We start from the raw sequence: 15485 nt of genomic DNA on the forward strand, positions 1-15485 counted from the left end.
GGGTTTTTTGGCTGCTGATCCTTTTCACTAAGAAAGTGGTATGTGGTTGGGGGCTGTCTGCTGGGCGATGGTGTCTCCTGGAGGAGAGTTGGCTCAGTTGAGTCTGTATTATGGTCTCTAGTCGGGCTTCTGGACTTTCTGCTGGTCATTGTCCTTGGGATCTTTCTTTTTTTAATGTTTTATTGGCTTCGGACGAAGCAGATTTTTATGGGTAGTGGTTTCATGCTCTGTGCCCTCAGATTGGCCGCCTATTGTACCCTCCCGTTTTCACATTCAGTGTCCTCTTAAGCTTGGGTATTGTTTTCCCAAAAATAATGAATGCAGCTGTGGACTCTTTCCATTTATAAAGAAAAACATAAATTATGCTTACCTGATAATTTTCTTTTCTTTAGATGGAAAGAGTTCACAGCTCCCCACCCATATGTTTTACGTGGGGTGTCTGTTAGTTTTGTTCTTCTTGCACCTTTCACCCTGATATTTCTTCTACTGTTCCTTGTTCCTCGGCAGAATGACTGGGGGATGAGGGATGTTGGAGGAGTATTTAAGCCTTTGGCTGGGGTGCCTTTGCCTCCTCCTGGTGGCCAGGTTCTTTTTCCCAAAAGAAATGAATGCAGCTGTGGACTCTTTCTATCTGAAGAAAAGAAAATTATCAGGTAAGCATAATTTAGTTTTTTACAAATGATAATAATATTACACTCACTTCTGGGTCTGCTGCATCCTCCCAAAGTTGTTCCAAACAAACATATAAAAAAGGGGTATAATTAATTACAAACGAAACATTAGTGAAACAGAATTAAGAAGACATTAAATAGTTTGAGATTGTAATATAAAGGGCTAGATTACAAGTGAAGTGCTAATTAGCTTTCACTAGAGTGCTAATTGTGCTAGATATAAACTTATTTGCGCTGGTATTATGAGTTGAAAGTTATAAGTTGTCGCTCCAGCGCTAACACGATGCGCACAAAAAGCCAAACCTACCTTATTGTGCGTGCGATAACCTATTCCTCCATAAAAGTAAATAGCGAAAAAAATAGCTGGAAAAAACCCTACTCGCACACTAACCCAAATTGCCATAAGACTCCTACTCTGATAAAACCTAAACCGACGCATAGCCCACCGCAAAGTCCCCACTACGCTATTAATACCTAAACGGCCAGCCCCCACATCTCAAAGTACACACTACACCATAAACCCAAAACCTCAAGCTCCCCACATCACAAAGTAACCCACTACACTATTAACTCCTAAACCACCAGCCCCCCACTTCAATGTAACCCACTAACATTTAAACCCCCTAACCTAACACCCCCTAAATTAACCCAAAATAGACTAAAATTTAAAAAAAATCTAACCTTACCTTTAAAAAAACAAATATACCATTACTATGAAAAAAACCCAGCTAAAATTACTTAAAAAACCCCTAACATTCCTTAAAAAACTATAACATTACACAAAATAAAAAAACTAACATTACATAAAAAACTTACATTACAGTAAAAATCCCCACTAACATTACACAAATAAAAAGCCTTTAAAACATTAATGTTAAAAAAAAAATTACATTCATTTTGTTTTTTTTTAAAAAAACTACCATTACAAAAAATAACAAACTAATTACCACAAAAAAAGAGTTATGGCTATTATAACACCCCTCCAAAAAAACGCCAAAATAAAAATAACTATTCTTACACTAAACTACAAATAGCCCTTAAAAGGGCCTTTTGTAGGACATTGCCCTAAAGTGAACCAGCTCTTTTCCCTAAAACAAAACTACCACTTTCTAACATTAACCCCCCACCCCACAAAAAAACTTTCTTAAAAAAAAAAAAAAAACCTAACCAAAAAAAAAAACACCTCAAAAAACTACCATTAAACCCCAAGATGGTACTCATCAAAGATGATGGCAGCGCTTCATGTTCATCTAGGCGGTCCATTTTCTTATCTTCATCCCTGCAGAGGAGGCGGTCTTTATCCATCTTCAGATCTTCAACACGGAGGTCCTCTTCATGCGCTCACCAGCTGCACACTGAATTTTGAATGTGAGGTACCCCTTTCATATAGGGATACCCTTTCATTCATATTAGCTGGTTTGAATTTGAAAATCAGCCAATAGGAATACAAGGGTCAGCCTTTATAGCACCTGGAGGTGCTTATGGTTTGTGATCACCTTTAGCATCTGAATCTTATTCAGTAATTTGTGACTGTACTAGGCCATTGTGGCCTGAGGACATGTTTGCAAACCAGTAATCTATATCTATTCCTATAGATATATAGATATTGATATGTATTTTACTTGAACTGTATCAGATATATATAGAAATATATATATTTAAAGTGAATGTAAAGTTTGACGAATGTGTGCCCGGTTTTAAAAAATCCTATTCAAAACAGGGGCACTTTCATTCATCAAACTTTACATTTCACACGTTTTGTTAAAATACTTACCTTTTATTCTTGAAAGCCGCTCCAGCGCTTCACCCCCCCCTTCGCAAGTCTCTTCATATTGTATGTCAAAAATGACAAATCCGGCTTCTTCCTATCACGGCTTGGTCTCAGGCAATGTTTGTACTGGGGGGGAAGCCGTGATTGGAGGAAGCCAAATTCGTCATTGCTGATGTATGTCGGGCGGGGGAAGCGCTGGAGCTGCTTTCAAGAAGAAAAGGTAAGTATTTTAACAAAACAAGTGAAATGTAAATTTTGATGAATGAAAGTGCCCCTGTTTTTAATAGGATTTTTAAAAACCGGGCACACATTTGTCAAACTTTACATTCTCTTTGATAATAAAAAGTACATTATGAAGAACATAGGAATGTAAAATATGCGTTTTGCGCATCGGTTTTCACAATTTAGAATTTTAAGTAATTGGAATAGCGCACATGAAAAAGTAATCTGAAAAAGGGGTATTGAAATATTACATATAAAATATTAAATATAAATATATATATATTATATGTAATATTTCAGTAACGCGCTTTAAGATTATATCTATATTCTGCTATGTGAAGAACATTAGAATGTGAAATATTAATGTTTCATGTTGGGTTTATTGCTCTGGAATATACTTGGTCGGTTTAGTGTGCGAGTTTGGGTGTTAGATATTTTTTATTTTTTTTGCGCTTTATTAAGGTCTATGGGAGAAGAACGCAGTCACGATAAGTTTTTAGCGTCGGGTTTATGGACAAGCACAAACTTTTTACTTTCAACTTGTAATATGAGCGCAAGCCGATGCACATAAAAAGCCTCCATCTAGTGTAGTTGACGCTTGAGTGGGAGCGCTCCACTTGTAATCTAGCCCTGTATGATAAAAAAACGAGATTTAAAATATCAACAAAAGTTCCAAACCTCACAGTATAGAACAAGGTTTGTCTTTGCTGTATATCTATATATCTTTGCTGTATATCTATTACTGTAAGACGATGGCAACCCAAGGTTTTACATACTGTAAATCACGCTTTTTAAAAAACACGATTTTGAGAATTCTATTTAATCTAAAAACATTTCCAACTGTTCTAGGTTTCCAATAAACAGGATGAAATAGTAGTGGCAGGGTTTTAACAAACAAAACAATATGGCATTTTGATCACCAAAGAAACTCAGCAACCAATTCAGGGCTAGATTACAAGTGGTGTGCTAACATTGGCATTCGCGATATTAAAATATTGCGCCCACAAAAAACTTGCACGCACATTACAAGTTGAAAGTAAACATGTTTGGTCAAACGCAATCTAAATTTGCACTTGCAGGATTAGCACAACTAAAGTCCTCACAATGGGGTCGATTTATGAATCAGCAGATGCTGCTTCCGACCCACTCCGCTTCAGTTCCGCATGAAGCGGAAGTTAAGAAGCAGTGCTCCTAAGACCACTGCTCCTTAACTCGTCCGCCACCTCTGAGGTGGCGGACAACAATCAGCCCGATTGAATACGATCGGGTTGATTGACACCCCCTGCTAGCGGGCAGGGGGCAGTATTGCACCAACAGTTCACAAGAACTGCTGGTGCAATGATAAATGCAGACAACGTATGCTGTCGGCATTTATCGATGTGCGGCGGACATGATATGCTACATTGTATCATGTCCGTCCGCACAATATTAAATTGACCCCATAAAGGGTTAGGGCTAAAATTAAAGTTGCACAACATAAATAAATTAAAATAAGCAGATACACTTATATAAACAATATCTGATTAAAAAAAAATCATATAAATATTAATAAATATATATTTATGTCTGTGTGTGTAAATAATAATTCTATAATTATATTTAACATTGTGTTTTATTGTGTATTCACTGTAAATATCTAACATTCCAATGTTCTTTATATAGAGGAACATGTTCTTTGTATTTTGAAATGTATATTCTTATATATATATGTATATATCTATACCTGTATATATTCATATAGTATATTAGTATAAATATATATTTTACATTAACTATATACAGTGTATATATATATATATATATATATATATATATATATATATATATATATATATATATATATATATAAAGAACACTTTTTTCTTTATAAATGGAAAGAGTCCACTGCTGCATTCATTACTTTTGGGAAATTCAGAACCTGGCCACCAGGAGGAGGCAAAGACACCCCAGCCAAAGACTTAAATACTCCTCCCACTCCCCTCATCCCCCAGTCATTCTTTGCCTTTTGTCCCAAGAGGTTGGCAGAGAAGTGTCAGAAGTTTTCGATAGTCTCTTATGGAGGGTAGTACTCTTCAGTATGGGACTGGAGTTTTAAGTAGTCCTGTCAGCCTCTCAGTGAGAGAATGGGTGAAAGTTAGAGTCCGGAGATGCAGGGAGAGTCATATTAACAGCTTCACAAGCAATCAGTGTTGACGAGTTTCGCTGCCTGCTTTTTTCTCTCGAGTCCAAGGCAAAAGCAACGCTACTATCTGTCACACTTGAAGGGCCGTGTTCCTGTTCCACGGCATAGATTCTGTAAGATCGTTTCATTTTACTTTCATCATGGATGTATTTTAATTACAACTGTTTATCCGAGAGGGGCTACAACCTTTCGGGGGATAACTTAAACATAGGGTCTCAGTGAGGCTCCTTTTTGTATCTCGGAATCAAGGGTTACTATCTCCTGAGGGGGGTTATTGAACAGGGGGGTTTATAATCATGTTTGTTATGTGATTCTGTCTGCTACTGTGTAGTGTTGCTTCGGCTCATGGCTATTTTGGAACGTAACAGCCTATGTCTAGTGATGCGGCCTTTACGGTCGGGCACACTTTTGCATGAACTGCATGGTTTACCTTGTGACCAGGCGTGGCCACATTTTGGCTCTACATTTCCGCATTCCTGACCGTGTAGCGACCAAGAAATCCTGGTTCGCTGGTGTCTGGTTCCCTGGAGGTGGTGAGTGCCCCAGCCATTGGGGGTGTAAGGTGCCGTTTAGATTTTTCTTATTGGTCCATTTTTTATTCAATATCCCAGTTATGGAGGATTCTGATTTTGTGGAGACGGATGTCTCTGATTCAGACTCTAGTTCTTGCAAAGAATATGAATTGGGCTGGGTGATACATGCCCATCAGTTATGTTCTGAATGCCGTTTTAGAGTGCTCTGTTCCTCCGGATCGGGGAATCAGGTGCCCACTGAGCCATCCGCCTATGGGGATTCTATTTCCCACGAGGCGAGTTCCCTACCACCAACTCTTACTACACATGCAGGTAACCCAAACGCTACTTATCCTTCTATGGAGTGTGGCCTGTTCCCACTGGAGGTTACGAAACGGTTCCGCATGGCCATTTCTTTGGCGTTGGCGCATCTGCACCTCCCGGGAGTGTGCTTATGATATTGTCCGTGTTCCGTTAACCGTGGCTCGTCAGGCGTGGAATTGCCTGGTCTAGTTCAGCCCTTCGGGGGAGCGACTGCAGTGTTTTCTTTTGTCCCGGCGGAGGTATGTTGCGCCTTTTGTTATAGACTGGTGCGCCTTCGTGTTATTCTGAGGCACGTTTTCGCATTGCTGGAGGATCCCACTCTTAATGGGTCTGGGGATTCTCATTCTTACTCTTCGACTGGCTTGCTTGCATAGACATAATTGGATGAAGTAATCTTCTTATAGTCTTTGTTATTTGTGTATCCTTTTCCAGTTCTGAGCTTGGAAGTCTCAGACCCCTGTTAGGCTGGTCCGGCAGGTCTGTCCATTCTTCCTGGGTGATAACCTACGGGTTGCCTTATCTTCTCTGGAATTGATACTTGCGATTTTGTGGTCTCACTGTTTACTTTTACAAGAGTGAGGACGTACTAGTCCTATGTTCTGTCTGACTGTTCTTTATCCCTCCATCTCGGGGGAGACTCTATCTGGCCTTGGCAGTGCATGGGACCCTTGGGTTCAGACTGGTCCTGACTGGGTACAAATCTTTCTGTCTTTGAGGCCTAGTTCAGACATGTGGCACCTTTTTATGTCCGGCTGGTCCGGTGAGGGAGCCTAGTGATCACAATATGATTTGTGTTGTTTACTTGTTATGTTACAAGCTTCAACTAGCATCCTGAGAGGAGTTAATGGTCCGGGGATTGGTTCAGTCCTCATTCGCCTTTCAATCTAGTTGGCCGGGACTCCGTTGAGATCTGCGGCGACATGCTCAGACGTTTCTGAATTTTCCGGGAACTAGAGTGCTCCTTCCTGTTGTGTGTTGGAGGCTTGGAGGATTTAGGTCCTTCATACCGCCGTTCTTACGGTTTTGCCTTTCATGGTCTCTTTGGAAGTGTCCTTTAAGGACTTGTTCCTTTTAGAGGTTCTCTTCCTTTGGGTCGAGACTTTCTGGACTTCGTCCGTTTTTTCTGGCTGCTTTGGCCGCTTAATTAGGATGTGAAGGCCGTGAGGCTCTGTCTTCCTTCGGGAGTTAGTCGTCTCCATATCAGGGGCGATAGGAGGTGTTGTCTCTTTTTCCAAGCTTTCTGCTTAGGGGATGTTTTTCTGCCTGGGTTTGGGATGCTTTGCATTCTTCTTCCTGGGGTGTGGTCCTCTGGAACGTTAATCTGCGAGGATTATGGAGACTAGCCTTTCTTTTCTACTCTCTCTTTTGGGTGACTCTGTTCTCGCTCTCATTTCCCTTGTGTTGCCCTTGGGGTCTTTGGGCTCTAGAGAAATTGTGTGACTTTGTTGCAGCCTAGCACCTTGTTGTGGGGGGGGGTGTTGACCTTCGGCTAAGGGCATTCTCTTCCCTTTGGGCTGGGAATTACGAGTGAGTCCTGTACCCGTTTTCCGGGTTAACCGGTTATCATCCCCTGTGAGGTCTGATTGCTTAAGGCGGGCCGTTCATTCTAGGACGATTCTGGGTCCCGGGTCCAGGGTTCTTGTCTTAGATCCTTCTTGGATGTCTGGAGACTTATGATCCTGTGGACTGGTTCGGGATGACCCAGTTTTTTCAGGGACCCTATGTTGCGACATAGGGGCTAGCTCATTGGGCTTGCAAGCAGGAAGTGTGCTCCTTTTCATGGGGAGTTTTTTATCTGTTGGGTCAACAGTGGTGTCTGGATGATTTTTCATTTGTTCCGTGTTTTGATCATACTATGGCTTCATGTCAAGTGGACATGTACGCTGTTCTTATCTGTGCCCAGGGCCGCCATCAGGGGGTGACAGGGGTGACTCCTGTCAGGGGCCCAATGGGCCAGGGGGGCCCCATGAGGCAAGAACTAAAAAAAAAAAAATTTTTTTTTTTTAAATTTGGCAGCCACCAGTGGGTACTACAGCAGAGTGCTAATTGAGCATGGGAAATGTTATTGCAAGGAGTAAAGTATTAGCATTTGAGAGGATTTCTCAGTGTGCACTAAACCACTATGCACACTGTGAGACAGACTTGGCACTTTGTTTGTACAGTGTGTGCCTGAGTCAGACGGTAGATCACTTTCATTTGCAGAGGAGGTATGAATTACTTAGCAAGTGTTTTTTGTTTCTTTGTGCAATGTCGGATTGTAACTTCACTGTGGCAGTAGTTGTATGGTGGGGCCAGGGGTCCATAAAAACAATTTTTTTAGCAACAGTGTATTTATGATTATTTGACAATGCTGTAGAATTTCTATATTTAAAACCATGCAGAAAGGTTTCCTCCTCAATACACAAATGGTAGGTGCCCTTTTGGCAGATATGCATTTTTTTTTATTTGAAATGAGACAGGTTAACTCCACAGCAGGCTTAATTTTGAAAAACATGCCAACAAGCCTAAATCCTGCATTTAACCAGATCTAATGGTATGAGTACCACCGCTTATGGTTCCACCAAGACCATATAGAGTACAGCATTTTCAAAACCCATAAGTACAGCTGACAGATGGGAACATTTGTACACTATATTTGAAGTTGTGCTCTTGGTTGGGGAAAATGGGGAAAAAACAAACTGTCAACCATTTAAAAGTACTTTTCTTCATCTAGCCATCTACCCAGATCATTAATGTACTATTTTGAATTCACAGAATTATTTTTGTTTGCACATTTACAAATATGATTCTTTAATGATCTCTTAATTTCTGCATTTTTTATCATGCATGTCACACACTGTTGATTTAGGGGATGCAAGGTGCATAAATGTTTCCTCCTGTGAGTGTTTATGTGGGTGTCTGTGTTTATGTCTTTGTGCTTTGTTTTGTGTGTCTATGAGTGTGTATGTATTTTTATTCTGTGGGTCTCTCTGTGAGGGTGGGTGTGTATGTCTGTGCATTTTCTGTGGATGTCTGTGAGGGTGTGTGCATATGTCTTTGTGCTTTTTCTATGGGTGTCTCTGTGAGGGTGTGTGTATGTTTGTCTTTGTGTATTTTATCTGGATGCCTCTATGAGGGTGGGTGTGTATGTCTGTGTTTTCTGTGGATGTCTCTGTGAGGGTGTTTGTTTTCTGTGGGTGTCTCTGTGAGGGTGTGTGTATGTCTTTGTGTGTTTTCTGTGGATGTCTCAGTGAGGGTGTGTAAATGTATATGTCTTTCTGTGTTTTATGTGGTTGTCTCTGTGTGTGTGTATGTCTTTGTGTGTTTTCTGTGGGTGTCTCTCTGTGTGTGTGTGTATGTCTGTGTGTTTTCAGAGGCTGTCTCTGTCGGTGTTTCCTTGGGTGTATGTGCAAGTTTGTGTTTGAGTGTGTGTGTCCATTGTCTGTTCCTTTTTAGGACATTTTGACCTTACTACTGATTATTCACATCTTTCTACAGACTTTGAGACTAATGAGACCTTTCCGGAAGTCACCTAATCCACCATTTAACCTTTAAATTATTGTTTAGGCAGTTCAGGGCCCTTCCATTCAGCCACTGCATGCTGTTGTCATCATTTAGTTGACATCTTCCTTTACAAAAAGATAATCAGAACTCCATATTTTGCTTTCTAAATCTCTTTTTTTCCAAAACTGTAGTCTACCTCATTACTTGTCAGGTCAATGTCAGTGTCTGTTTGGGTGTCTGAGTGTGTTTCTTTGTATGACTGCTAGAGTGTCTATATGTGAATCCTTCCGTGTGAGTGTGTGTGTGTGTTTCAGTATATGAGTGTGTCTGTGTGTTTGTATGTTACTACCTTTACAACATTTCCAAGTTTAAATAGACACTCAAGAATAAAGTGCATATACGTTTTAGTCACTTGGTCAAAAATTGCACATGTCAAAGGGGGCGGGGGGGGGGGGTGTCTGTGTGTTTGTAACTACCTTTACAACATTTCCAAGTTTAAATAGGCACTTAAGAATAAAGTGCATATACGTTTTAGTCACTTGGTCGAAAATTGCACATGTCAAGGGGGGGGGGGGCCTGATCAATGGTTAAGTCAGGGGCCCCAAAATTTCTAGTGGCGGCCCTGTCTGTGCCCTTCCCTTTTAAGTAGTGTGTCTTCCTTATGAGCTGGGGTTTCATCTCTCTGGAGGGTCATTGTCCTGCCCTGTGTGTAGGAGGTTGGATCAGGTGGCTTATTTCTGTAAGGGGCAGCATCTGCTGCTCTGTGGGCTAAGTTCCTCCTGTTAGAAATTGATCTCTCTGCATGGAGACTGTCTAAGAGAGTTGTGACAGGTCTTCCCATGGATCTATTGCACTTTTCTCTGTTCCAGGTCCTAGTGGGTTCTCTTTGGGAGTACCTTATTTTGGAGGAGCGGATTGGGTTGGCACCCGAGTTCTGTTGGGGTGGGTGAGTCGCCTATTTTTCTTTCCATTCCCTGGGGGCTTGTGGTTGGGGTCTTTCTGTCCCCCCTTTCTATCGGACATGTCTGACGCTTGGGTTGGTCCGGTGGTGGAGCAGGATCTGAGATCTGTTGCTCTGCTATTTCGTCCTCAGAGCATTCGAGGTACGGTAAGCCTCTTTGAGGTTTCTCCTTTCGCCATCAAGATTTGTGGGAAGGACTGGTGGCTCTTAGCCTGCGACGTTATCTGCTGGTTAGTGGATACTTAGCAATCAGTATCCTATCTTCAGCTGCTTTTTACTTGCCCTGCAAGTATTTAAGTTTCAGAGTCATTTTTAGATGACAGCAGCGTGCAGTGTTTTTTGCTTCAGGTGTTGTTCGTCAGACCTATCTGAGCTTGCTGCATGAGGTTTCGTTTCCGAATATTTCGGTATTCTGAGCTACCTTTTTGCGACTTTGGGACCTTCGTCTTCAGTTGCTTTCTAGTGTGCGGTTGCACTGTGTTAGGGGAAGATCCTCTCTCTGTTTCAGACTCCCAGCCTTATCCTGTGGTCTCTGTATTTCTGGGGTCTGGGTGTTGCCTCCCCTTGTTTCTATGAGACTGATTGGGTCTCTGTTAGCCTGACCCAGTTTCTCTGGTTTTTTGCTCTGTGCTTGTGCCGTTTTTAGGGTTTTTTTCTGGAGTTCCTTATGCTAGCTGTACAGCTAGCTCAGCATACTAATGCACTGTGGTGCACTGTAGCAATCCGGGGGTTGCAAGTTCGACCCTCGGCGAAGTCTAATCAGCCTTTCCTCCTTTCAAGGTTGATAAAATGAGCAGTGCCTTGAGTGCCTTAAGGGGGATTTTCCGCGCTTTACAAGTACAATCATGTTTCTCCGTATCTTTTCTTCTTTGTGGAAGAATAGGGTAGTTTGTTCCCTTTCTTTAGTAAGGGGTGTGTTGTTTGGAGACCGACTGCTGGGCGACGGTGTCTCTTGGAGGCTGTTGACTTAGTCGAGTCTAGTTCCTGTGGTCTCTAGCATGACTTGTGAACTATCTGCGGGTCAGTGTCCTTGGGCCTTTTCTCGGCTTCGGACAAAGTGGGATTTTGTTGGGTAGGGGTCTTCAGGCCTGATGCCCTCAGAATGGGCCGCCTCTTGTACCCTTCCGTTTTTGCATTCAGTGTCCTCTATAGCTTGAGTATTGTTTTCCCAAAAGTATTGAATGCAGCTGTGGACTCTTTCCATTTATGAAGAAAAACATAAATTATGCTTACCTGATGATTTTTTATGTGGGGCGGCCGTAATTTTTGTTCTTCTGGCACCTTTTCACCCTGATATTTCTTCTACTGTTCCTTGTTCCTCGGCAGAATGACTGGGGGATGAGGGGAGTGGGAGGAGTATTTAAGCCTTTGGCTGGGGTGTCTTTGCCTCCTCCTGGTAGCCAGGTTCTGTATTTCCCAAAAGTAATGAATGCAGCTGTGGACTCTTTCCATCTAAAGAAAAGAAAATTATCAGATAAGTATAATTTATGTTTTTCTATGTGAAGAATGTTGGAATGTAAAATATGCAAATGTAAAATGTTTGGATTTCATGTAGGTCTAATATTGCATTATTGAAATATTACATATAAAATATAATTGAACATTGAAGGGACATGAAACACAACATTTTTCTTTCATGATTCAGATAAAGAATACAATTTTAAACAACTTTCCAATTTACTTCTATTATTTAATTTGCTTCCTTCTCTTGTTATCCTTTGTTGAAAAGTTTATCTAGGCAAGCTCAGGGGCAGCAGAGAACCTAGGTTCTAGCTGTTGATTGGTGCCTGCATATATATACACTGATTGTCATTGGCTCACCCATGTGTTCAGTTAGAAACCAGTAGTGCATTGCTGCTCTTTCAACAAATGATACCAAGAGAAAGAAACAGGTTAGATAATAGAAGTAAATTAGCAAGTTGTTTGAAATTGTATTCTCTGTCTGAATCATGAAAGAAAAGTTATGGGTTTCATGTCCCTTTACTCATTATTAAAAACGATTATACATATTCAGCTTTTTTACAGTATGTACAATCATTTTTAATAATTATTATTAATGTTTATTAATGGACAGGCATTTTCAGTTTGTTGCTCTACCATTTGGTCTGGCTACAGCGCCAAGAATATTCACAAAAGTTATGGGTGCCTTTTTATCTGCAATCAAAACGCATGGTATTGCAGTATTTCCTTACCTGGATGACATCTTGGTTCAAGCTCCGTCTTTTCCTTTAGCAGAATCTCAAACCAACCGGCTCTTGTTTCTTCAACAACATGGTTGGAGGATCAATTTACTAAAAATGTCTTTGATTCCTCAAACAAAGGTAACTTTTTAGGATTTCAGTTAGATTCAGTCTCTATGAGTCTTTCTCTAACAGAACAGAGAAGGTTAAAATTGGTGTTAGCTGGTCTGACCCTTCAGTCTCTCTCTTTTCCCTCTGTTCCTTTTTGTATGGAAGTTTTGGGTCTCATGATTGCACCATCAGATGCAATTCCATTTGCTCAATCTCACATGGGACCCCTTCAGCTTTGTATTCTTCGTCAGTGGTGCAGAGATCTTACTCAGCTATGTTAAAGGGACAGTCTACACCAGAATTTGTATTGTTTTAAAAGATAGATAATCCCTTTATTACCCATTTACCAGTTTTGCATAACCAACACAGTTATAATAATATACTTTTAACCTCTGTGATTATCTTGTATCTAAGCCTCTGCAAACTGCCCCTTTTTCAGTTCTTTTGACAGACTTGCAGTCTAGCCAATCAGTGCCTGCTCCCAGATAACTTCTCGTGCACGAGCACAGTGTTATCTATATTAAATATGTGAACTAACACCCTCTAGTGGTGAAAAACTGTTAAAATGCAATCTGAAAGAGGTGGGCTTCAATGTCTAAGAAATTAGCATATGAACCTCCTAGGTTAAGCTTTCAACTAAGAATACCAAGAGAACAAAGCAAAATTGGTGATAAAAGTAAATTGGAAAATTGTTTAAAATTGCATGCCCTATCTGAATCATGAAAATTTATTTTGGCCTAGACTGTCCATTTAAAGGATATTTCTAGAACCCAGTCTCTGACTTAGTGGCATTCAGGGGGGTTGTTTAGCTCATCCTACCAGGACTGTATCACTAGCACAGAGGACAGGATATTCCTTCAATTTTCTAAACTTAATTTTTAAAAATGGGCGTCATGTGATCAATTTTAAAGCACATTATCTTCACTGGAATAAAAGAACACAGGATTGCTGGATATGGAACTGCTTGTGAGGAAGTTGATATAACAGTTTAAATATATATAGTGTGTAGTCTGGAGAACAATAAAAAATGCTTTACAAACTAATTTGCTTGACCAATAAAATGTTGTACTGTAAACGCTAAAATGGAAGTGCATCTCTAAAATGTTTTAATGTAGGACACAAAACCAGTGTCTGTGTCCAATTTAAACTTATATATATTCAGCACTTCTGAGTCCCATGCAAGGTTTCAAAAAATGTATGCAGTTCAGCTGAGTGATAACAGATTGCTTTGTGGTTAACAGCCACATTGTCAGTGTTAGTACAAGGTCTGGGATGGAATTCATTAGAGCCTCTAAAGTGAAAGTTAATTGCACTATTCAAATGATCTATAATTTTATAACATTACACATTACATTATTTTATATTCCTTACATAATTATTGACCTTCTATGTTTTCATTTGGAACCATCTATCAGAAATTTTCAAATACATAGACTTTTGTGTGCCAGCTGTTATAATTAATCTAATCTAATTAAATAGATTTTCCACCATAATCTTTTTCAATGTTTTTTTCTTTGTTGTGGTTTATTGAAATTTCCTCTCTCATTTGATGTACTGAAACCATGTGAAAGTAGTTTAAGATTTAGTTGATTTCTGGTTCTCACTCATTTATTAGTAATACATTTTAGCAGACAAGTAAGATATAAGGCTTTCTCATATATTTAATATTGGAGGGGGGACTAGAAGTTCCTTTAGTAACTGTGTGTGTGTGTGCATGCGTGCGTGTGTGAGTGAGTGCGTGCATGCGTGTGTGAGTGTGTGCATGCGTGTGTGAGTGCGTGCAAGCGTGTGTGTTTTTGTGAGTGCATGTGTGTGTGAGTGCATGCATGCGTGAGTGCATATGAGAGTGCGTGCATGCGTGTGTGTTTTTGTGAGTGCATGCATGTGTGTGTGAGTGCATGCGTGCATGTGTGAGCACATATGAGAGTGCGTGCATGCGTGTGTGAGTGCGTGCATGCATGTGTGTTTGTGCATGCGTGTGTGTTTTTGTGAATGTGTGTGTGTGTGTGAGTGCATATGAGAGTGCGTGCATGCGTGTGTTTGTGTGCGTGCATTGGTGTGTGTTTTCGAGCATGTGCATTTGTGTATGTTAAAATGAATTTTTAAAACATTATGTTATTATAATGTATATATAATTTAAGTATTTTGGCACCTGTTCATTTTATTATTTATAACTATATTGTCTAAAACTTATAAGCTAAGATAATTAATTCACTAAATATTATCTATATGAATTAAATAGTAGAATCTTTTAATTTTAAATAGCAATAACATCAATTAAGTATGAATGTTTATTCACTCTGAAGTATTTTTTTTTCCAGCTGTTGATAGACTTGGTTGGCTCAACTGATGAGGTTCTCCAGGACGCTGCTGCTGGTTGCATTGCTAATATTCGTCGACTAGCATTGGCTAATGAAAAAGCAAGATACGGCTGAATTTGATTACTTTTTTTCATTTGACATCCTACTTTAGAACACATGATGATTTTCTGTTCAAAATCTATTTAACACGGAACACACCATTAATGAAAAAAATATTAATATTTATAAACTGCTGCAAATTTAAATAACACTCATTGTTTAATATATGTTTACAAATCTATCTTATTAAGAAAAGACAAAGAACTATATTTAATAAAATTGCTCTGTTGATAAATGTAAACAAATATAAATAAATATATTTGCCTTCCAAGTGTTTGTTTGGTTTTATTAACCCTTTAAGGACACAGCTTTCAGTTTGCTCAATTGTTTTATGACAGAAAAATTCCGTCATATGTCCTTAAGAGGTTAAATTGAATTCTTATTGTCAATCATTGTTGCCAATTAGGTCTAGCTATAAATAGTTGTATATACTGTTGTAAGCAATAACTATCTGGTATGCAGCTGGTTTAGGCACTTGGCAGCATTTTGAAGGAAGCACATTTTTTGTATTTCATGTCCCTTTAAGACTTGAGTAGAGATTAGACTCACAGAGTTCACATCTGGTAATTTAGTGAAACTTAAAGTAAGCAGCTAGAGTGTCCAATTCATTCCGAGTCTATGCTGTCATTTCTCGTAATATTACCAGCT

The 15485-nt window shown here is 39.8% G+C and overlaps 1 protein-coding gene across 2 annotated transcripts in view; it reads left to right on the forward strand.

Moving 5' to 3' along the window:
• The window catches only part of ODAD2 (outer dynein arm docking complex subunit 2), a 296623-nt gene extending 281655 nt beyond the window's left edge, over positions 1-14968 (forward strand). For both annotated transcript variants that reach the window (XM_053713898.1, XM_053713899.1), the window contains one exon: positions 14739-14968. In XM_053713898.1, coding sequence (XP_053569873.1) covers positions 14739-14852 — 114 coding nt within the window. In that variant the 3' untranslated portion in view covers positions 14853-14968. The remainder of the gene's footprint in view (positions 1-14738) is intronic.
• The last annotated feature ends 517 nt before the right edge of the window (positions 14969-15485 follow it).

This window comes from Bombina bombina, chromosome 5 (assembly GCF_027579735.1).
Source record: "Bombina bombina isolate aBomBom1 chromosome 5, aBomBom1.pri, whole genome shotgun sequence".
Classification (NCBI taxonomy): Eukaryota; Metazoa; Chordata; class Amphibia; order Anura; family Bombinatoridae; genus Bombina; species Bombina bombina.